Source organism: Sceloporus occidentalis, unplaced genomic scaffold, assembly GCF_023333645.1.
Source record: "Sceloporus occidentalis isolate IW3139 unplaced genomic scaffold, rSceOcc1.0.p SCAF_23, whole genome shotgun sequence".
Classification (NCBI taxonomy): Eukaryota; Metazoa; Chordata; class Lepidosauria; order Squamata; family Phrynosomatidae; genus Sceloporus; species Sceloporus occidentalis.
The window spans coordinates 13,111,056-13,135,554 of NW_028317003.1; the positions used below are offsets into that span (position 1 = coordinate 13,111,056).

The 24,499-nt window shown below is 38.8% G+C and overlaps 1 protein-coding gene across 1 annotated transcript in view; it reads left to right on the plus strand.

The window, feature by feature from the left end:
• Nucleotides 1-1,595: 1,595 nt before the first annotated feature.
• LOC149300827 (oxysterol-binding protein-related protein 3-like) overlaps nt 1,596-24,499 on the plus strand; it is a 37,902-nt gene continuing 14,998 nt past the window's right edge. The window contains exons 1-15 of the mRNA XM_089484830.1: nt 1,596-1,688; nt 8,334-8,450; nt 9,356-9,409; nt 10,224-10,337; nt 11,130-11,297; nt 13,700-13,811; nt 14,133-14,236; nt 15,477-15,572; nt 15,992-16,145; nt 16,521-16,654; nt 18,520-18,654; nt 19,079-19,199; nt 19,527-19,756; nt 20,284-20,421; nt 21,433-21,496. Of these exons, the coding sequence (XP_089340956.1) occupies nt 1,596-1,688; nt 8,334-8,450; nt 9,356-9,409; nt 10,224-10,337; nt 11,130-11,297; nt 13,700-13,811; nt 14,133-14,236; nt 15,477-15,572; nt 15,992-16,145; nt 16,521-16,654; nt 18,520-18,654; nt 19,079-19,199; nt 19,527-19,756; nt 20,284-20,421; nt 21,433-21,496 (1,834 nt within the window). The remainder of the gene's footprint in view (nt 1,689-8,333; nt 8,451-9,355; nt 9,410-10,223; nt 10,338-11,129; nt 11,298-13,699; nt 13,812-14,132; nt 14,237-15,476; nt 15,573-15,991; nt 16,146-16,520; nt 16,655-18,519; nt 18,655-19,078; nt 19,200-19,526; nt 19,757-20,283; nt 20,422-21,432; nt 21,497-24,499) is intronic.

A 24,499-nucleotide genomic window follows, 5' to 3' on the forward strand; every position in this document is an offset into this window, starting at 1 on the left:
AACCACAGGTCACTAGGCTTAAAACCTAAAATGTCCATTGTTCCAGAATCAGTGTTAAAATGTGTGAAATTTAACACACAGAACACAAAACAACTCTACCATATGGATACATGTATTCGCATGAAAGTGTCCTGCGTTTATTGCTTAGAATCCCGTCAACAGCTTGATTGTTTTGAGATGAAGAAGTGATGCACCCATAGATCCCTCTGAATAGTAGCACAAAAACAAAAAATGAGAAAAATGCAGCTCCTACTCATGGAATTTGCCAAGCATGGCTCCTACCATCTCCATTTATCTATATTGCTCACATAATCATACAACAATGTTGGATGTAAAGCCATGTTGATTAAATAATTCCACTCAGAGGGGCTGATTGTAGATTTACAGAGTGAAGATTATAATGTTTGCGCATTAAAAGAAGAGTTGTAATTTAAGAATCGAAACATATTTCCGTTATGCACGTATGTATATTTTCTTTACTGAAGACGTGACTTTTACTTAGGCCACTTCCTATGTTGCTATATAAAACATGGACGGGATTGGCATTGCACGTTCTATATTATGTAAATGTGTATAATGCATTAGTGTTTGTCATTAGCACATTGCACGCTATATGTTAATTATGGTAAATGGAGGTAACGTACCTGGGAGGTGAAATGGAGGTCATGTATTACTTCTGCAAGTGTACGCATGGTTACATTGGCACATGTTCTGATGAAGATTACTCACCTGAGGCTGTAATTACATAGTTCATTAGGCAGTGTGTACTGTATAAGATTAGAAGATCAGAGTCTTTTTAAAAAATATAAACAACATTGCTTTGTTTGCCATCGGGACCAGATTTTCAGTGTACCCCAAGGTATAAATATGTTTCCACCCATAGAAAAAAAATCACAAATATAATTTATAAGACATTACGGATTATGCATGATTCAGTTGTTGGGCATAAAGGAAAATTAAGTGGAACATAGGGGACTTTGGTCCTCTCCTGGAGCACCCTGGGGGCTAAAAAAGTACCCCATCAAGTTTATTTCAAACGGACATGTCATTTTTGGTATTTACTAATTTACAGGTAGAATTTTAAACTGGTTTGACTGAATAGCCACAAGCCGAGCTGTAAGTCTTAGCAGATGGCTGAGCATACGTGATGGGAGATCAAAGGACACTTTAGCCACCATGCCAGGAGTTGCTGGTTCTTAGCTTTTTTAGTTAATGTATCGTAGTTTAAGTTTAATATTGGCTGAATAATTTTACTAATTCTTATGTAAATTGGGCATTTGTAAGACATTGTTAAATGTATTTTAAGAAATGTATAGACAAACTTCCCATTGTTGTGGTAAAGCATCAGTTTATTCTGGAAGGGCCAATATGCCGATTGTGTGCAGAATACTAACCATTTAAATGCTCTCCACCAGAAGATTATGACTTGAATCACTTACTGAGTTTTTTTTCCCCACTAGGTGGTGAAGGAATGTGTATGCAAAGCTCAGAAAATGAATGAAACAGTTTGTGTACCTGGTGTCTCCCAACCTGCGCTTACAGAATTTTGTGAGAAGCCACGTTGCTCTCCCTGAGACCAGCACCAAAGCTTCGTTATGGGGGAAGAGAGAAGTCTGGCCGTGTCCCAAAAGATGCTTTCTCCATCTCGGAGTACTAGCAGCTGCTCCTCCAAGTTGGGGAGTCGCCAGGTCAGTGCACTACGCTTCAAAGTTGGGCCATCTCAAAAAAACTGTTTCATGAAAACTTGCTTCTAGTGTATGCAAATTAATTATACAATGATGTGAGAAATATGTGAAGGTAAGGGTCGTAATAAAGAATAAAAGAGGATTTATTTCAAAGGTGCTGATCTACCTATTATTCTATATTTAACAGTTTTATAAACCAATACAGCATTAGATATGCCAACTATTCAATTCCCAAGTCTTGTCTAGTAATTCTTTGATCAAGTAAAAGTTTGCTTCATTTTAATTTTCAATGAGAACACCTAATAGTCACATGATCGCAAAACCAGGCACTAGCAGCATGTTAGCTAGACACTAAGAAGCCTTCCTAAAAGTTTGTGTTTTTCATGCGATTAAACATTCAGAGGAAATAATAAAATGACAGATCGACCAAGGTAAATTAGCTTAACATATTAGACAGCGTAATTAATACTTTAAGTGGAACTCAAAATATCAAATGTCTTAAAACTAGACAATTTCCTTTAAGGTAATGGCGTTGGAGCTGTGGCTGGGGCTTAATTACCTATTTTATTTCATACATTATAAAGTATTTAGTAGGGAAGGATGCTCTTTTAGCTTGTTAAACAATAAATTGATGGATATTCATGGGACTTATTTGTAAAACAGATAGAGGTATAGTCATATTTATGTACCAAAGTGCGCCCCCCCCCCCCCGAATACATTCTTTATACACCAACGTTGTACGGTGCCATGTAATATTAGAGTGGAAGAATCGGCAACTTGTTAAAGCTACAGTGGCTTTTGTATTTCCATTTGCATTACTGTCTGGGGGACTACTATAAGTACCCAAATGCTGTATTTTTTTACACAAGTGCAATAATACGAGAGAGAGAGATGTAAGATTGAAGGTTTAACCCCTTCAGGACCGGGATTTTGATACTAAGGTGTCGCTAAAGGACCGGAGCCGTTTTTGTGTTTTTGCTATGTCTTTCTTCAACTGTAATTTCTCTCATCAATTGGCACACCCACACAAATCATATATTGTTTCATTTGAAACCATATTAAGCTGGGTAGTACATTGTTTTGTTTGAAATAAACTGGAAAAAGTGGGGGGGAAATGAAAAAAACGCGTTTTTTTACAGTTTTGTATACATACAAATTGTACACACATTGAACCAATGGGAAAAAATTATCCAAAATATATTCATTACTTGTCCTTATTTGGAAACCACCCAATAAAGCCAAGATTTTCATCTATTTTGACCAGTATAGGGCAAGGCATGCATCACGTTTTTAAAATGTAATTTTTTTTGAAATTTGGCATGGTAGTCTAATAACTGCAATAGTTGTCACAGATACTGATTATCCCCCCAAAATTATATGTTTATGAATAGTAGATAAGTCAAGGTGTACAACTAAGGTCATTTTGACACTTTTCAAACAGGGATTTTATCTCCAATTGCTGCTAAATTTTGAGGTATTTTTATATTTTTTTGGTTTTTTTTGCATATGTTGCAATGTTGCTTTAGATTTCATATTATATTTTGTATAGAATATGTGCAACTGCAGAAAAAAAACTAATTGTGTTCACCAACATCCCCCGGTTCCAACAAGGCCTCACATGCATGGTTCATGCATTTTTTGAGGAAGCTATGAGGGGAACCGGGAACATGCGCATTTTAGTTTTCAAATTTGGAATTTTCAGAAATTGGTTTACTGGGCCCATGTCCCATTTGGGAGATTTTGGAAGCCCCCCACTATAAATTACCCCATAAAAGTATATATTAATGTACAGCAGACAAGTCAAGGTGTTCAACTAGGGTAATTTTGACAGTTTTCAGCCAGCCATTTCTTCACTGATGTCTACCAAAGTTCACAGGGAAATTATTTTTCCACCAGCAGCAGAGCCCCATAAAAAACGGGAATTAATCCCTTCAATGCCGCAATCGCGGCATTGAAGGGGGTTAACGCTGCACTGACGCTCTCATGGAGCGATCAGGCAGCAGGGGGGTGTTGTGTCAGGTCCCCACACTTGTGTGGGGACCCATTCAACACACCTTACCTCCTTCCCTGAAGCTGCCTGTGGCAGCTGAAAACGCGATTGCAGGTTTTTCTGCAATCACGGTTTCAGCCTACAGAATCACTCCGTGGGAGTGATCTCAGACTTGGGGGCGGGCTTAGAGAGGCTGTGCTGGTCTGACCAGACTCCTGGGCAGACAGCAGCAGCAGCGCCCCCCGCGATCACCACGATTGTGGCGATGTGGGGGGCGGTTTTTGAGGAAGACGTACCTGGTACGTCCCGGTCTACCGGTGACCTGTGACCAGGAAGTACCAGGTACGTCCCGGACCTGAAGGGGTTAAACAGGGGTAATAGTATGATGGCAAACAAAAATTTTATCCCTGTCTTCTAATAGTCAAGCAAAGCAAGGGCAACTACCCAGCATGTCAGTTATATGTGGTCCTATAGAGGCCAAGGGATAGTAGTCACAGAATATTTATCCTCTGCGAAAGCGTTTCCCTGTGTGGAAGATCATGAGGAAAGTAAATTATTTATTCAGTCATATAGTGGCTAAATAAAAATGTCAACTTTTACAATTCTTTTAAATATGTAATTATTATTCATTTAAACCCCCACTTCTTGTTGGAGGATATAAGATCAGAAGTTATTCTTAAGTTGGAAACCTTATACGATGGGATAAAAATTCTGCTGAAAGAGACATTGGATGGATTGAAAGCCATTGTATGTTGTATCCTGCTTCTTACACAAGAATAGCCAAAAATTTCTTGGTACTGTGTAAAAAATCAATAATGTTGTGCCGGATTGTACACAACGTTTACACCTTAGCACTTTAGCCTGATAGGCTAACATTCAATATTACTATAAAAGTAGGGCTTTCCGTAGAAACCCTCCTTAGGGCATGAGGAGGCTGAGAAGACAATTTTTTTATCAGAATGGATGGTCATTTCATTATTGCACATTTTAAAAGCAGTAGAACACAAGACGTTGGCCATCTGCAGATACGCCATGTCCTGCGTTTTGTTTCCATCACCTCTCTATAACATAATTATCTGAGTGTACCCTTGCTCTTGACCTGCAAGAAAAGGCCTTATATGCTGTTCATTGTGACATCTCGTGTCTGTGCTTTCAGCTATTTGAAAATACAGTCCTATTTATGAGGCATATGGTAATTCTTATTCACCAATGAGTTATTTGTTGCTATAAGGAAATGCCTGTACTCTGGGTCATGTTGACTGAAACTATGTAAAATGATCTTATTCTATGTCAGTGCCATGAGCATGCAAAGACATCAGAGAATAAAGGTAACTCCTCTGGGAAGAATGCACTCTAGAATTTCCGCCTCCCTTGCCTAACCGGCTTTGCTGCAGCTCCGTGGAGTCACTGGCACTACTGCTGTCATGGGAGTAGAAGTTGTGTCCATGTGGAGAAGATCGTAGAGATTCTGTGGGATGGTCTGTATCAATAGTGGTATTTAAGAACTGTATATTTGCAGAGGAAACTAATAGGAATAATAAAGTAATGGAAAGGAACATGTTCAAACGCTAGAGGTATCACGTTTAGAAGAAGTATTTTCATTCTACTTTTAGCTTAACCAAATTCATCTATTGGAACTCTGTTCTACTTTTTGGTTTGTTTTGTAACCGCTCTGCTTGTTTTAGAGATATTTAGTTAAATGTTTATCTGACGGAACTGAGCTTTATGTCTTAAAATAGCACATCTGCAATCAGCAAACAGAAGGGACATGAGTTAATAGGGAAGAATTATCGTGCCAACCTGAGGAGTAGAAAGTTAAAATGGCTGCTCCCAGGGTTATAAACATACAATTATTTTTTATAAGAACATATTTAATCTGTATACACTGTTGCATTTATTTAGTGTAAAGAACTGTAAAATATATGATTTGTGTAATGGGACAGATTCACTTTAACACAATAACATATTACTAAATATTTAGAATGTTTGGTGTGAAGATTGAGGCGGTACACGTCACTATGCATAATTCTGTCATTCACCCACTCATGGTTCTGGTTGTGTTGAGGAGATGCTTGTCTCTATTGTCTGGCTTTGGTTAAGATGGTGTTTCTTTCTCAAGTAAGCCTTGCTGCTCATTCTTCATGTCACATGTTCCAAAGCAGTATGAGTCAGGCCTGGAAAATTACCCTATCTGTGGGCAATTGGATGGAGCCAAATTATTAATCCCACCATCTGGAGATGTAAAAAATGTCCTGCTGGCCCAGCAACAGAATGTCATAGTCACAGGGTCAAGGACAAAGCTGGACCGTTCCACTGATTATCAAAGTATTTATTTACCTTCAATAAAAATTTGAAGATTTATAAAGAAACAGTGCTCTGAAATGGGTGTCACCGCCCCATATGTTAGCTATTTTATAAATAGCAGTCTCAAAACCTACAAATAATGTCTCCGGAGTCAGCAACTGAAAGTTGCGGAGCTGCCAGTTCTTTCTCACTTAATGATTATTTTTCTTGGATAGGTTTGTATACGCAATACTACGGAGTACACTCATAACAAATAAAATATTAATTATGGTCGTGTATTTACAGTAATATGTGATGAGTAAGAGAAAAGCAGTGTAAAAATATTCATTGAAGTAATTTGACTTATTTTGTGTCTAGCTGTTATAGCAAACAAAAACCTAAATTTATGGTTATGGATGGTGGCTTCGATATTTTAAAGTGTGCCTTTTACGTGTGTTTATTCGCAGTTGAAAATGTGAATGATCACTTTCACAAGCAGCTTTACAAAAAAAATTAAATGAAAACATATCTTTATAGTAAAATTTTTATCCGGATTCTCGCTATCCTATCCAGTGATGTCTCTGTTCCTCACCACGTATGGTCTCAGAGAGTATCATAAGCTTAAATGGTTAATGTAACTGCGGACGGCAAAGGGCAACCACCGGAAATCCACTTCCAATTTATTCTGCAAAAGGGGGAATTTGTATACCTACCATCATGACAAAGCTCTCCAAGGGACATTGTGCTGACTGTGCCTTTAACGCACTCCCAAAACAAACATATTTCTGCTGACAATACACGTTACCGTGACCTTTAGGGTTATAGAACGCCATGATAAGCTCATACCCAGCAAACATTCCAAGCATAGACATTTATCAGGGGATGAAAGAGGGACAATGATTTGAGTCCCAAAGATGGGCTCTTACACAGGGACAGTTAGGAGGTGTACATATTACAGCTTTCTGTCAGTAGATGGGCTTAATGGATATTATACTTGAAATTATCATTTTGTAAAAGAAACCGGTATTTCTCCGTAACTTCAGCCATTAGCTCCCTCCTAATAACCGTTTAAAAGGCTAATTTTAGCAGCGGCTTTATTTGCCTCTGCAGTAGTAACATGTTTAACGTTCTGTAATTATTCCTGGGACTTTAGTGCTTTCAAACTAGATCTGGTTCCTTCTCATTCAGCATATTTTTGTAAAATGTAAGTGCTGGGAAGTTGGAGATTTGTAGGTGCCAGACACATTCCCATTCATTATTCATGTATGTTAGACCGCTGTCCTAGCCGGATCGTATGCACATATGCATCATCACAAAACTTCAACTTTTCAGGGAGATAGCAGATTTAAAGTAATGAATTAAAAGTTAATATTGAGCTGGGTTTTTTTTGTGTTTTTTTTATTTGATCCCTCTGACACGGAAAGGGTTAAAGTATTAGATTTACCAGAAGTCATGTATTTGTTCCAACTATGCTTCCGGCTTTGTTCTGTTTCCTGCTGAATAGTTCCTCACCTGATCTTGCCTGAAACGACTCCTTTTATTGTAATGGCAAATTATGAATGCAGGGAAATATAAGCATGTCCTAGGCTAACTGTGTTAAAGGGACAGTGTTTTTTAAGGGATTTAGTGTTGCTGATTCAAGTTGTTCTGCAAAATATGAAATGCCATTCTGTGTTTACTGAAGGCTCTTCTTGACTTCAGTCATATCATGGCACTGGGCATATGAGAGGCTGGTTTATACCCACTGAAGACATGGGCAGGTCTGGGTTTAGGATTAAACCAGTGAATGAAATGTTTTTTGTTGTTTTTTTACTGCCGTTTGGAAGTTGCGATGCTGTATTATATTAAGAGGTTCTTAGCAACTGTGTATAAGATAGGGCCATCACTGAAGGGACTGTAACTTGTAGGGGGGAGAGGATACATTTGGGACGGATGATGATGACTTCTTATTGAATGTGAGTCGAACAATATAATACCAAATGGGCAAAAGTACTTTGGTTGGATACACTGTTTTATTGTTTATTATGTTTTGTTAGTTTTGAAATCCGATGTAATATTTTGTGGAATTGCCATATATGGTTACATGCAGATCTATATTGTATGCTGGACATTATGTGTTTGACTTGCTTGAAGATGGCCTCAGGATCTGACACGCACTATTACAAAATGTGATGTGTGTACCAGGGGGGAGTGGGAGTTTATGGAGGACGGGACCTACCCGTAACTCTGGACAACGTATCTAAGCATCATGTTTGAGATATTTGATTTGTACTATATGCTACGATGATATGAAACTAGGGGGCAGTTAAAGGATAAATGTTGGTGGTTTTTTCGTCTGTAGAAGTCCATAGATAAGTTTTCTCTGTTGTGAACAGGATAGCTGGGAAATAGTAGAAGGCATACGTGGCAGTGCAAGCTGCATCGAGGAACCATGGAAACTAGAAGGCTTCCTGCTGAAGAAGAGAAAGTGGCCGCTGAAAGGTTGGCACAAGGTATGTACCTGCGTTCTGAAGAAAGATCACTTATAGTAAAACAATTTTAGTTCTGCAAAGCATACCCTGTCTACCCTAAAGTTTAGACTATGACTTCTTTGCCCTAGCTTGCCCAATGTTAGTGTGTGTAAACCAAAATACCCATTACCTCTGCTGTTGACTTGTCATTCAGAATAATTGTTTTGGAGATATTTAGTGTAAAATTCACTTCATGGAAGCAGATATTGGTGACAGTCTGGGTCAGGACCAGCAGTATATAGTCAGCAGCTTCGTATTAGGGAATAGAGTATTAATGATGAAGACTGAAGACAGAACTATGTACACAACACCACTGCACAAGTTTGTGTAGTGTTTAAAACTTTCAAATGTTATATCTGTAAGAAATCCGTTCCTGAGTGTACAAACAGCCGGCTTTTCAAACATCCATCATCTTAATTATTGGTTTGTGTTTACAATGTCGTGCGTCATTAATATTTACAAGGAAGGAATCATCTGGCACATTTTTGTGTTTGGTTATGTTTCTGCCACAAAGCATTGCTGCCTGCAAGGCACATTTTGCTCCTGTTGTACAAAGCTAATAATGATGCAACAACAATTTAAAAGTTATGTATCAAATGTGGCTCCCCGGAAATGTAATCACAATTTTCCAAAATAATTTATTTCAATATGTAAAATCATTTCTGACAACGTGTGCAGAAATTGAGCTGCATGCGGCAAAATTTCTATCAGACTAAAAATTGTATTAAAATTGTTGCAAGCGATGTATTAAAAATCAACCCAATTTGTGTCACACAAGAGTGCTACTCCTCATCTTTCACCTTATAGAATTTTTCTTTTACAGTAACTGAATTTCTCTATTTTACTACTTGGTATTTTTTATCCTTACTTTGTTTTTCTGTAAACAGAGATATTTTTTTCTGGACAAAGGAATCCTGAAGTATGCCAAAGGCCCGACTGAGGTAATTTTAATTTTTATTACTTTTATTTTGTCAGGCAAACAAAATAAGTAATAATGCCTAGAAAAGAGTAAAAAAATAAGAGTCTCAAATCCCATCTAAAATTAAGTAAAAGAAACAATGGACACAGATTCTCCTCTTATTATCCATATTTAGCACTTTTGCTATAATATTTGTATAAAGCTTGTGCAAAGTTTTAAATGTTGAGATACATGTTGGAAGCCAGTAGACTGATCGTGCTGGCTGCTCTTTGTAAGTATGGCCCAATAAATCTTGCTTTGTCATTTAATGCACATTATGTCCTTTCTATCGTTAACTTGAATTTTAAAATCGTGCGCCTTCCATTACCTAAATCGATCCTTCTGATCAGAATGTTAAGTTGTAGTGTAGCATTAGTTTAGGTGTCGAATGCTAAGGAAACAAAGTAAAACCATGAAAGTTGGAAATGTAGTTGATATTTCAGTTGAAGAAGGTTTCTGTAGGAGTTCTACACGTCTATACATGCAGAAAAATCCCAAAGTTAATCAATTATACTACCATTTAATAAAATTAGCAATTTGTAGTGGTGGTTTTAAGTGACTTGGCCACCCCATGTTAATGTACAATAAAAGTAAAAATACCCACAAAAAGTTATTACTTGGATTATAAACTGCGTTATTTTAGAGAAAATAATTCCATTTATGCAAAAGCTGCAAACAGAAATGTACCTAGACTTGTTCTTCTGCAAAACGTGCATGCCGATGTTGTAATTATTGATGCGCAAAATGTTGTAAGAATCCCATTAAATTATCTTCCTTCTTTTGTTCCTTCCACGAAGATGGAGAAGGGAAAACTGCACGGCTGTATTGACGTTGGTCTCTCTGTGATGTCTGTCAAAAAGTCAACAAAGTGTATAGATTTGGATACAGAAGAGCATATATACCACCTGAAGGTAATCCTTCTACGAAGATCATTGAGATATGAGAAGACCTTGTTGAAGTCTAAAACTTTGTAGTCCCTGGTGTTCCTCAGCGCACTGCTGAACTAATGGTGGATTAACCAGGGGCAATGGAGTGTTTTCCAGCCCCAAACATTACTAATATGAATTATATGAGGCACCCATCCCCCCCTTGTTTTTACTCAATATTCCATGTGCGGCTGCAATTGTATTGTAGCTGTATCGATTTTCCGTCTGTGTTCTAGAGGCTTTTGGTCATGAACATTTTAGCAAGTTCACATATTTGAAATGAAACTGAGAAATGCAAGGCAAGAAGTACCCCACGCTAGATCACTGATAAAAAGTCTTGAAAGAGCCTTATAGTCTGGTCTTAAAGTGGCCTTGATTTAAAAGTACAAGTGTACTTAACTAAAATCTGCCACTAATCCACAAATCATTTTATAATTACATTCACTTTCTTTCAGATTACCACAAATTATCTTTTGATAAAATTTCCCTTTAATGGCCATCTACATTAAAAATGTGCTTTTATTGCTTTAAGGGACACCAATTATAATGACTTAGAGGAGAATGGATGCAGTCCTGCTGATGAATTGATTGCATTTATGTAATGGTCACATAAAACAGGGGAAAAAACAATGTTAACGACCGTTACTATATCCTAGTAAGTGTCATAGAGGTTTACTTTGTATAGATGATTTCTGCATAAAACTATGTAATGTGTTACATTTTATTGTTGTGGAATCTGTTGAGACTATAAAAGTATATATTTATGTAATTATTTAGGCAAAGTCTCCAGAAGTTTTTGAAGAATGGGTGCTAAAACTTCGTGATCACCGCCTCTACCGGCAGAATGAAATATCGGTGTTTCCACACGATCTGAACCTTCCCTTTTTCCCAGTGCTTTCCAACACTGAATCATCTTCCAGTTTTGATCCAGTGTCATCTCAACAGGTAAAGGCCTAGGGAGGGTAAAATATGGCGTGGATGGTCCTTTATTTGTTTGGGGTTTCCTCTTGCAGAGTATCCTGTGTCGGGTACTCCATCTGGCGTAGTGATGGCATTGGGACCTCACTGTATTGGCAATTGGTTATTAAAGGGAGAGTTGGCAGGACAGTTATGGCTTCAACACCTTCACTTAATTATTCATTAGGAAAGGGACAGCATTGGCAGGTTTCTCCGGAAAGAAGGGCTAAACTGGCCCTGCTATATGTATAGTTCAATGGCTGAGGAGACTTTGAAGAAACCTGATGATTTAACTAATCATTATACGGGGCCAGCCAAGCCCATCCTGCAGCACTGGGGTCGACCCTTCATGATGTATAGTATAGTTAAGGACTTAAAATAGACCACATTTTCTCTGCTGTGTTTCGTTTTGCCTCAAAGGTTTGTGGAATGACAGTATACCGGTAGCTTTTCACACAATGCGTGTTTTTCCTTCTTGATTGGCAGCCGGAGTGTGTGTAGTTAATGTCGGTCACACCTAGCTAGGTCTTTTTGTCTGCGGGATGAAGGGAGGTTACCATTATATTCTAATCCTTTGTGTGATTCCTCCCTGATTACAGCTGAGGCAGCCGGTGCAGGACTGACCTGCTCAGTGAATCAGAGCTGCAACTACAGCTATAATGTATGTGTGAGCAGACCTCGTCGGGCTGATAACTTGTAGATAACGTCACTAATGACATCAGACAGAGCCCTGGAGAGGTAAATTGAACTGGGGGCTCATTAGTGCTAAAAAAAAAAAGTGCTTTTAATTAGATAGAGTCTTAAAAAAAAAAAATATCCCGATGTAACTCAGATGTTAAGTAATAGCCCCAAAAACAAGCATTTCCTGTTAGATAGAAGAGAATAAAAAGTGAATGCACGGTACTGGTCTTTATGCGAACGGGAGACTTGTGACGAGCCTGGCTACAAACCGGAGGCAGAGACTTCCTTTGCTATTGTAGGCTGTCGGAGGCAGGTCATGGGATCCTTGCACTCTGGAGCCAAGGTGTCTTTTGGCATTTTTCCCAGCTGCTGGCAATTAAAAGTATTTCGGTTAGGGCTGACTTGTGCCCAAGGCCCATTCATTAGTCGCTTTTACTTTATTTATGCCGCATACTGATCCGTTTTTCATGTAAGATGCTGGATATGCATCGGACATACCAACTCCCCTGAACACAGTCACTGTCTCCGCTGCTGGATGAACTGGATTATCAATGTATAGGGTATCCATATATCTTTCCTTTTCTTGAGAATATGCACCTTGCCGCCAGATGAACATGTGTGTCATCTGTAGTTATTTATTTGAATTCTTATGTTTAACTCTACTGTAGTAAACACAGAGGTCCTTATATTAAATGTTATGCATCGAATGAACAGGGAGGTTACTTTTGCTTGCACGTGGAGTCAATCATGTGCAGGCAAGTTCACCCATTTCACTTTTTCATGTGGATCATCATCTGCATCCAGTGCACAGGGGGAGGGGGGATTATCACTAAGAAAAAACCAAACCTGTACAAAGTTCTTGTTCAAGACCAGAACCTTTAAATATTTAGAACGTATGTAATTATGTCATTCATCATGTGGTTTCTGTCGCTCCGCAATATAAAATGAATATCATTATAAAAGTGTTTTAGTACCCCAGGGACAGGCGTCAGACACGTCCGAGAAACTCACAAGTCAAAGCTGCTGGCAAATCTGGACATTGCAGAAGGGTTTTCTTGTCCCACCTTCTAGCTCCAGTTTTTTTTGGCAGGCTGAGGGTCTTTGTATCCCGACATAGACTAAGGGGCTTGTTTGCTCATCCATAACCTAGCTCGACTTAATGTCTTGCATAATAAGAACAATAATAAAACAGATTTGGCCGTGTTTGATGATCTGTAACGCATAAGGTGGTCATGTGCACTGATGTGTATTGATCACTTTGCATGACATTTAGCAGGAGATTGATCAGTTTGCTAGAATAAATGAACACTGAGTCCGATACTCATCTTACACATACATTACGCACGAGGGAGGCCTTTACTCTGTTAAAGGCACAGATTCAGACAAAACAAGCTTAGAATATAGCGTTCTCCAGAATGTAATGTAACACATTATCCTTTGGTGATCTCTTTAGGGATCTGTCTTATATATAAGAAATGTAAACAGGATAATGGGGTGTTTGTATTATATTTTACACATTGTCTGCATTTAATGTCACAAAGTGTTATAACAACTGATTCCTAAAGCTTCAAGTGTCATGAACATGTCACGCTTTATAGATGGGAAAACGGATCTTGCAAGCCAAATTAATAAGAAATGTAAGTTTTTATGCTTTGTGCAGATCTTTTCGGAAAATGCAAGTATGTATGGGTTTTTATTTAATGTCGCAGGAATCCAACTTCAATAGGAAGAATTCCTTGAAGCTAGGACCCAGTCTGCCATTTGACACGAGAATACCAGCTTGGCTCCAGTCTTCTGATGATATGGAAAAGTGTGCAAAAGGTAAAATGAATTCTTCGTTAGGTGGCAGTTACCTTAGCTATATATCTCACATAAGTGGGTATTTCCACAAGGACAGCTTGTGCTGCCATATTTGCCTGGAGATGTATTGATGAAAATATAAAGCCTGGCTAAATGATTTCAGAAGTGGTGTCAGTACTGCCTTTTTTATCTTCATGCGTTATCCAGTCTTTTGTAATTATATCAACATAATGACGGTATACACTACATAGGTGTCGTGGAAAGATGTTGGAGATGCGGGCAGTGCTGACATAACCTGGCCTGGGTGCGTTGTACAGTAATTGCCTTCATTCTTTCATGTAGACCTTGCCCAGTGTCACGGTTATTTGCTGGAAATGAGTCAGCTTCTGCAAAATATGGACGTTCTTCATAGGACATACTCGGCACCTGCAATAAATGCTATCCAGGTGAGAATTAACCCTTTATATAGATGTATAGATAAACTATAGATTGGATAACCCTGACAATTACTAATGACTCAGACCGTGTCATAGCTCCAGTGCATTCCACTTTATTTGTATAGCACCATCGGATCCCATAGTGCTATTACAACAGGGGAGAGGGGAAAATAACAATAACCTTAAAATTAGCAGTATACAAAATTGGCATTAACAGTGTCATAACACATTAAGACATACTGGTACAATACCATCTACATTTGGGTATTACATAAAATATGCAATATATATTTTTAAAACTACCATAATTTACATATGTCTTGCATGACATTTGTGGGTTTGGGTAGTTATGCCCAGTAAATAGTTTTTGAGTCACTTGTTTTCATGGACATTGCACAATACACAAAGTTCCGTATTTTACATAATTCAGAATGATGCTATTGCTTATATTCCGATGGCCTCATTTGGTATTTTTTCAGCAAGTTGTAAGTGTTGATTGCCCTTCCCGCATACAGCTCACGTATGTCATATTTTTGTGACACTAATTGGGGATTGTGTTTGTTTTATAGTCAAGGAAATAATTTGGCTGAATCCAAAAATACCCAGCTGTCACGCATCAATGTTTCAAAGGCTGATGGTATTTGCAATGATCATAAGACCAACAATAAAGAAAACACATGTGGTGGAGGAAGAAAGGCACTCTCCTGACTCATGAAATCATTTATGCCCCATTTAGCGTGTAACTCTTTTCTGTGTCCCAGCTGCCTTTCTTTATTATGGTGGTCACCATACGTGATAGCAGCCGTTGCGAAATATAAGGAAAATCATACACACACGTGTATCATAGCAAAATTGTTTACCGATCACAGCTGTTTAGCAGCAGCCATCCAGCAAATAATTGCAGCTGCTTTTGTATCTTTGACACGACTATAATGCGTTAACTTCCACGTGCTATGATTGTAGGCTCATTAGATGTGATCAATAATGAAGGCTAGAATTACTAAGTATGACATATGTCCGTAAAGTGGTCATTTGGTTATAGTAACTAGGTGCTTGTCTGGTGTGTTTTAGCAAGCATCTTTTTTAGTTTGGAGAAAGTGGTCATGGTTAGGAATTGGACCGTCATATTATTTTTAACTTGTTGATTAATACTAGCTGATGCCGCAAGACAGAAGGCTAGTACAAAGGAACAAAGATCACTTTTAACGTTTAGTAGATATTTTATGTTTAATCACCCTTTTCCTCCAAGGTAACTGCTTTCGAAAGCCCTAAAAAAGAAAAAGGAATACACAGAAGGAAGTGGCGGACAAAAGGAATGAGCAAAGATTCCAAAAGATCACTGCAGGTAGTAGCCAGTCTCTAAAGGGAAATTAAGACTGCCTGTGCTGATCCCCATTGAATAAAAGAGAAGACAGGCACTTCTCCAGTTGGCCACCATTGCCCCATAGGGTAACATGGAGAAAGTAGGCGTGGTCGCCCTCCCCTGGACAAGGGAGGCAATTCTCCCATGAGCCACCTTTCCCCCAGCCTAAGTGTGTGCTATAATCCAATTGGTTGTTATTTGTGTAAATCCATCTGCTTATTGGTTAATTTGTTCCAAACCTTAATGTAAATTGTTATCCATTATTTATATTGATTTGTTACGCAGTTCAGTTCTGATGACCTCCATTTGTTTTCTCTTTTAATGCTAAAGAAAATCAGAATGTAAACGTGGTGCTTTTGATGTGCTCTCTTGTCCTGACCAGCTTTGTGTGTTGCTTGCAGGTGCCACCAACCATGTCTGGCAACATGAGGTTACACGCTTCCAACCCAAACTTATCTACCATCGATTACGTGGAGGAAAAACAATACTCCACTAGCTCTGAAAGCTCGGAGTTTACCAAAATGCAAGATGATCTGTGTCATATAGCACACAAAGGTGAGAAAGGTCACGTAGGATACGATTTGCATTTAAATTGCAATAATAGCATATTAAAGAGCTCTATATGAAATCCATTTAGTAACAAGCGTAAACTAGCCGAAGGATATAATAGATAATCACATAACATTGCAATCCTAAATGGCTTTTATTTAATGATAGTAAAATAATAAAAAAACAAAACATCAAAATCAGATATCAATCTTTTACCCGATTGGCTGGTTGGATACGAGTGTTTCTTATCTGCCTGATATTATCCATGTTCTATCTTATGCCTGGTGTGAGATTTTTAACTTTATATTTGTACCATATTTTGTTAAACTATGACTTGTTCATACAATAGCTAAATATGTTCTACTTTTTCTCCCTTATCAGCTTATTCTACTTTAAAATCTGCTTATAGCACAGTCTTCACAGAGAGAGAAAAACTGAAACAAATGCTGGAACAAGTGTCTTCTCCATCTGCTCAAATTGTAAGTTCAAAGAATCCTTTTTCATTAAGACCTCCTGTAAAATTTGTTAAACATGTGAACCAGACCTTTGGCAGATGTGGGTGTCTTACTGCATTATCAGATATTATTTTCTCCACTGATCCTGAAAATCCATATTAACATATTTTATTAATACAGACATTGATGATTATTGTCCAGTTTTAGATAAAAAAATTTATTTGGCGACCAGTGGATCTCATTGCTGTATATTATGGTATATCCAAAACTGGCTTGTTAAAGTTTGTTTTTATTTCGTGTTATGTTACTCCAATAGTTTGAGGGTTACATGTAGGCGAGTCTTAGTCTGCACTCTGTTACTAGATGCCACTGCGTGATTTTAAGATAAAGATTTTGGCAGACAAGAACCAACTGAGCCATCAAGTCTTCACATGGATGAACTTATGGAAGAGAAGTCTCTGGAATAAATTTGTAAAAACCAACTTAAGGACAGTTATGCTAGACCTCACTTCTGTTGCTCAGTGACAGCCATGATTAAAAGGAACTTTTTGGTCACAAAAAATAACTGCTACACAAAAGTTGATCCAGCAATGAAACGGTTTCCAAAGAAAATCCCCAGGCTAGTACCTTACCCAGGTTAAATTATCTGTGCCAGAAGAAGGTAAAGTTATCATTGACCAATTAGTATAGAACTACTGGTTTCCAAGTATGTCACATTCACTCAATCAACTCTAGTGAGGCAGATCCCATCTGCCAGATGTGTGTTAAAAATTGTTTATCTAAGCCACCTTAATTCACAAACTATAGAAGAAAGGCTTTAGACTTCTGACTTGTATAATGGAAGCATGAATATTGCGTGGGTCCTTGAACACATGAGAAAAAAGGCATATATTAATAGTATTGTCTTGAATTATTTCAAGTAATATAAAGATAACAGTGCTGCTTTAACTGGTGACCCCAAATTATCATTTACTTGATATGGACATAAGTCATACTTAGTATGCATAACTAACTGAGATAAATGTACAACACCATATAACTGAGATGGAGGAAAGTCAATCCAAAAGAAAATTAAAAGTTCAGAAGTAGAGTGATGCTAGCGCTTCTAGAAGATGGTGCATATCTTCCACTAATAATCATTCTTAAAATAAATACAATGCCTAAAGTAACACCTCCATCAGGAATAGTCATTCAAATTGAAGAGCAGAATGGATGAAAGAAAGTCTTGTTCTAGGCTGACTTTAGGTTGGAGAAGAAAACAAGGAAACCACTGTAAGCAAAGATGGTGCTTGTCCTCCAGGTCCTCAGGCACCTAAGTAGAAATGTTTAAAAAAAAAAAATACAAAAAACGAACTCTGATCTACTTATAATACAAGTTCTGGACGGTGTTTTTAACAGAGTGCTTAAAGGCCATTTAAAGAAGCAGTACACAGGTGGGCTTCTAGGTCATACACACAGTCACACAAACAGGAAAAGTCCAGAAGTCAGATTTCCATGCTTGGAGTTAGATCTCTGCTGACAGCATCTGCTACAAGAACATCGGCATCAGCAAATGAGACACAGCACAGAAAAGAGTTGAAAATAAAGAGCATGGAGATGACACCAATGATGTTATTTTGTTGTAACTAAAACACACAGAGCATGCTTTTTTCCCCCCTGTGTTGGAAATGCTGCATATTTTAGAAATCTTTGCCACATTTCACCTTAAAGTTTGGTATGTAGTATGAAAATATTTAACAACCATGCATTGCAATAAATACACGGTGTTTGTCTGTCCAAACAGGTGGAATTTTGTCCCTTTAGTGTCTTCTTATATTTTTTGTTATCGTTCATTTCATTGATTTGTAACAATTACCACCTTAACTGAATACAACATTTCCCATATGTAACGTTACCTCTTTTTATGTTGCAATTCTTGTTAATAGGAGGTCCCATGCGAGGACAGCAAACCTCTGGTCCATCAGATGTCCAATGAAAGTAGACTGTCAATCACAGACTCCCTCACTGAGTTCTATGATGCTCAGGAAGTGCTACTATCATCGAGCTCATCTGAGAATGAAGTTAGTAAGATTTTTTCCTTCTTCCATATGTAGAAATCTGTGCTCATTCATGTCCTCTGGTCTGCCTGTTTCTCTGCTCCAACGTTACTACCCTTGTGTCGGACCAGAGGACGCATTTGATACTAGAACTCTAGCTACAGTGTTCCTGAGATAGTTAAAACATGTTTACAGTGCTAATCAAGTTTTATCTGGGTATCTACAACTCACTCATCAATGAATTTTTGCATATTGGGCAGAGTCCTTTGGTCTTTGAACCTCACACTACAACAACTCAAATTCTTCTTGTACTTGCGTGGTTTATGTGAAGTCTCTCTCTGAAGTGGTCAGAAGACTAGCTTGGCTGGCATTATCCATTGCATTGGTTGTTGTCTCCAAAATATATTTTATTATTAATCCACATTCTTTGTCCTCATTTCTTCTCCAGATATCAGATGATGACTCGTATGTAAGTGACATAAGTGACAACATTTCAGAGGATAATCTAAGTAATGATATTGACAATGAAAGACAGTCTTTAGGTAGGTATTGGGATTTATTTTCCAGTGGTGTTCTAGAAGGTGGTATTGAAAAAATGTCCAATGTATACATAAAATACGTCTGCAGGGCTAGATTTTAAAGAAATGTTTAATCTTGGCTTGTTAAATCCTATTCGGTGGTGGCAGAAATTGCAACTTTCAACAGTATTTCTCACTGCTTTCCAGTTGTTCCATGGGAAGTATTTTGGTTATTGTTGGTTAGAGCCACTGTGTAGTGAAGAATGAGCAGTCCTCAAACCAGGAACACTAATCCCATTTACTTAAGTTTATTTTAGGCGATTTTATTTTTGTCCAACTTTATTTCTTTGATTTTAGATTCAGCTGGTGTCACAACAGTGGATGGTTGCATAAAAAGCCGTACTTGCCTTCCTGCCCCGTGCCCAAACACAAGTAACATTAGCTTGTGGAACATCCTTCGGAATAACATTGGCAAGGATCTGTCCAAGGTGTCCATGCCAGTGCAGCTCAATGAGCCCCTTAATACTTTGCAGAGGCTCTGTGAGGAACTTGAATACAGCGAGTTGCTGGACAAGGCAGCCGAGACTCAGGACCCATACGAAAGAATGGTATGAATTAGGGCTTGTTCATTAGACAATAGCAAAACCAAATGCGAAGTGGCTGTATAACTATTATACTTACTGTACCTTCTGAATACCAAAGCAGCTATCCATTATATACATACTGTGCTACATATGCAACCATACATTACCCTGTAGTGTAGTATAAAAGTAACTGTAATGCTCCAAAATAAATATAAATATATATATATATATATATATATATAAACAATACATTTAGCTTGTATACCTTGAAGTTTGAAGGAGGTGTGTTATAAGTTTAAGCAACTAACCACCTTTTGTGGAGCTTTTGTATTGTTTAGGGGAAGAGATGATATTAGTTTAAGAAATTCTTTGATGTGCTAGTTCTGCCCCTTTTGGCCACCGTTCTTAGTTTAATTAAATTAATTTACTCATGCTATTAATATAAATTATAACATTGACAGCCCCCCTGTTCCCATTCCCAGTCTTTTCACAAGTTGCATTTCTTCATTTATATCCAATTATTTTCTTTTTTATGTATGTGTCTGTTACAGGTTTACGTGGCCACTTTTGCAGTATCTGCATATGCGTCTAGCTTCTATAGGGCTGGAAGCAAGCCTTTTAACCCTGTGCTGGGTGAGACATATGAATGTATTAAAGAGGACCAAGGCTTTAAATTCATAGCAGAGCAGGTACAATTCTTTATTCTAACTTTTTGTTAGTGTAATATAAAGTTAATATCATCATTATTAATAAAGTGGCGATCATTTCACTGTGCAAAAATATTGTACTTTAATATGCAAAATCCTCAAAAAAAAAAAAATTAAATTAAAATAGAGCTAAAATAGATCTTCATGGTCCAATTGATTGCCACTGATTGGCTGCTTGAAGCAGGAAAAATGCATCCTTTGAAATCAATGGACTGGGCTATGAACAGAACCCCTCGTCTGCAGCATTCCCCAAGTCAGTTCATCACATCTAGGTAGATGTATCCGGCTGAGCATATCTCCTGCACAGGATTTAGTTTGTGGGTGGGAAAAGGGGAAATGCATATGTGTGGATTCTGCGAAATCCAGGGGATATTGTTTTTAATGAATAGACAGAAAACTGCACTTGCTTGTCTCAGAATTTAATCAAATAAATCCATGCTTACAGGAACAAGTTGACATAGGATGAATAAAGCTTAACGTGTTTTGCGCCCGTGCTGGTGCTTACTCATCGGTAAGTACCAGCATGGTCACGAAATGCGAGTGTGGAGTTTTCTGCTTATTTCAATTGTGATTGGTGTCATCTTGGAGGCGTCTTCGACTCCCATCACCGTCTGATTCAACCAGGCCGTGAAACAAATTTGTTGGCGCCTCATACGAAGACTGCAGCCGGATTTACTCATGTATCTGCAACTGTTTGTACATAGATTGACAACTGGCTTAAACATAGGGAGAACGGAGGTCTCAAACATGAGTCCTTTTGTAAAACTCTAATAGGCACATCTTTGGATATGATGGGCACAGGTACCGGCAGGTAAACTGGATTGGTTTTTGGTAATGAAGGGTATTTGGGGTTTATTCTGACCGGAGGTGAATTCTTCCTCTGTTCTGAGCAAATGTTGCTTGTGCATGAAAAACATTTATTTTATCCAGATTGGTGTTATTCAGTATATATATATTTTAGAAACATAATGTTAATCTCCTTCTTCCTTGCAGGTCTGCCACCACCCTCCAGTATCTGCTTGCCATGCCGATTCTGACAAGTTTGTATTTTACCAAGGTAAAAAGTTTACAATATTGCCATCATTCCTTTTCTTTCCTTTCTCAGAGAATGATAACATCTATTGTAGTAAAGTGTATTCATCTGTTCATAATTTTGTATTGTATAAAGTGTATTCACATCTTGTTCCCAATTATTTTAAAAGCTCTACACATAATTTCAGTGCTGTACTCCATCAAATAAGGTCAACAATGACCACCTTTTGCCTCTGTGTCCACTTTATACATGGATCCCTTGCAGTGGCGGAACTGCCGGGGTCGCAGGGGTCGCGACTGCGACCAGGCCCCGGCAGCAGGGGGGCCCAAGCCAAGGGGCCGCCCGAAATCTTTTTTTTTTTTTAAATAAGGCAGGGGCGTCCAACATGCGGCCCGCGAGACCTCGAGGTGCGGCCCGCGTAAGATTGGCAGCCAGGGCAACCGATCTTACACGAGCCGCACCTCAAGCCCTGCTACTTACTTGTGGGAGGGTCTTCTGGACTGCACAGAGGAAGCGGAGTTCACGTGACATCCTACTTCCTCTGTGCTTTAGCAGAGAAGGCAGAGGGAGGCCGCGCCCCCTGCTGAAGTCTGTGAGCGGCATCGAGGAGCTGCAGTGCAGGTAAGGGGGGTGGGCAGGGTGTTTGAATGAGTGTGTGTGATTGAGGGAATGAATCTGTGAATTAATGATTATATGAATAAATGAGTGTGTGTGTGATAGCATGGATGTGTAAGTGCTGGAACCTAGGCATGATGGGACTGTGATTGCTGTTAGCAATCACACTCCTATCATGCCAAGTCAGCCAGTACATGCTGAAACCTGGCCAGCTGCCCCCCTTGTGTAGTGATGCTGCCAGCAGTATGGGGTCTGCACTTACAGCCACCCTGTACCAGCATGTACTGGCTGACTTGGCATGATAGGAGTGTGATTGCTAACAGCAATCACAGTCCCATAATGCCTAGGTTCCAGCATTTACTGGATGGATGTGTAAGTGCTGGAACCTAGGCATGATGGGACTGTGATTGCTGTTAGCAATCACACTCCTATCATGCCAAGTCAGCCAGTACATGCTGAAACCTGGCTAGCTGCCCCCCTTGTGTATTGATGCTGCCAGCAGTATGGGGTCTGCACATCACTTACAGCCACCCTGTACCAGCGTGTATTGGCTGACTTGGCATGATAGGAGTGTGATTGCTAACAGCAATCACAGTCCCATCATGCCTAGGTTCCAGCATTTACTGGATGGATGTGTAAGTGCTGGAACCTAGGCATGATGGGACTGTGACTACTGTTAGCAATCACACTCCTATCATGCCAAGTCAGCCAGTACATGCTGAAACCTGGCTAGCTGCCCCCCCTTGTGTAGTGATGCTGCCAGCAGTATGGGGTCTGCACATCACTTACAGCCACCCTGTACCAGCATGTACTGGCTGACTTGGCATGATAGGAGTGTGATTGCTAACAGCAATCACAGCGAGCACAGTCCCATCATGCCTAGGTACCAGCATTTACTGGTTGCCTGGGTATGATAGGAGTGTGATTGCTGTTGGCAATCACACTCCTGTCATGCCAAGTCATATTGCTAATTTTGTCCAATTGTGTGTTACCTACTTTTATTAAACATGTGAGTTTTTATTATTATTTTTAAAGGTGGGGGTCATTTTCGGTTTTGGCTAAGTGAACCCTGAATGTTTTTGGTCCAGAATTTTCATTTTAGTTCATCCCTAGAATAAATCTAGGGAATCCTGAATTTGTAGTCGCAAAACTTTCAAGGCCCAGAAATCAGTGAGAGGAAGAGTAAAGGTTTTGTGTTATTTACTTTATTTTAATCTGCATATTTTATCAAAGGCCATATTTTTTGTCACAGTGAAAAATGAGTGCGGCCCGCGCACGTATACAATTCTGATGAAGTGGCCCACTGCAGAAAAAACTTGGACACCCCTGGATTATGCCCTTTGTACATGCGCCCCTTTTTCTTTGATTTTTTTTACAGATATGATTCAATATGTAAATTGAATTTGTTGAATTAGTTGAAAAAAAATTGTTGGGTAAAAATCATGTTTTTTGGGGGGGGGTGAGGGGGTGGGGGGGCCCTTAACAGATTCTCGCACCCGGGCCCTGAGGCGTCTAGTTACGCCCCTGATCCCTTGAAAGTAATTGCCCGCTGTACAGGACAGCCTTTAGACAAAACTCTGGTAAGAGGTGCAGTAGTCAGATCACCGCTCATGGACAGCTGTTTCGTCCTTAACGGGACTCGTCAGCATGAGGTTGGTATACTGGCTTAATACTTGAGGCTTGGGAAAACATAAATATTGAGAGACTGAGCAGCTTTACAAGTTGTATGTTGAAAATAAAGATTTTATGGCTTTTAATCGATAAGATGAAGATGTTTAACACCTTCCAATTATTTTGACGCATTTCCTAATTGCAGTTTGCACCATCAAGGTGTGATAGAAAACACGTCAGTCCAATTAAGAAGTATTGTTATGTGTTAAGTGCTTTTTCCTTTCTCCATTCTTTTTCTTTAGTAAATGGTTTTTCCAAGAGATTTCCGGGACAGTGGCCCGTGGGGTCACCACAACATGTTCATGTTGAGACAAGCTAAACCATTAGCAGTAAATAAGTGAGATGCTGCCTGCTTGGCTGAGATCTCTTGTAGCTTTTAATGGGTCAGGTTTCACCATGGGATTCACAAACGCCCTTTATATTGATAGCAAGCCTGGAAATGATTGGGAACATTACGCTTCCTAGTGCAAATTGTAATGAGGTTTGCGTTTCTGAAATGGTCTGGTTTGGTGATTAATTCGGGTGAGACATAATGGTGCATAATGCAGCTTTTAATGGCGTAGCTTGTGGTGAAAAAAAAGTTGTAGGTACGGTTCAAGGATTTATTGGGATTTTGCTTCCATCTTTCTTCGCACCAGCAGGAGGGTGGATGTTGGATTTGCATTTTTATCTTTAAATACATTATTTTACTTTATCTCCAAAAGGGATCTTTTATTTTTAACACCATTTTTCTACCTAATG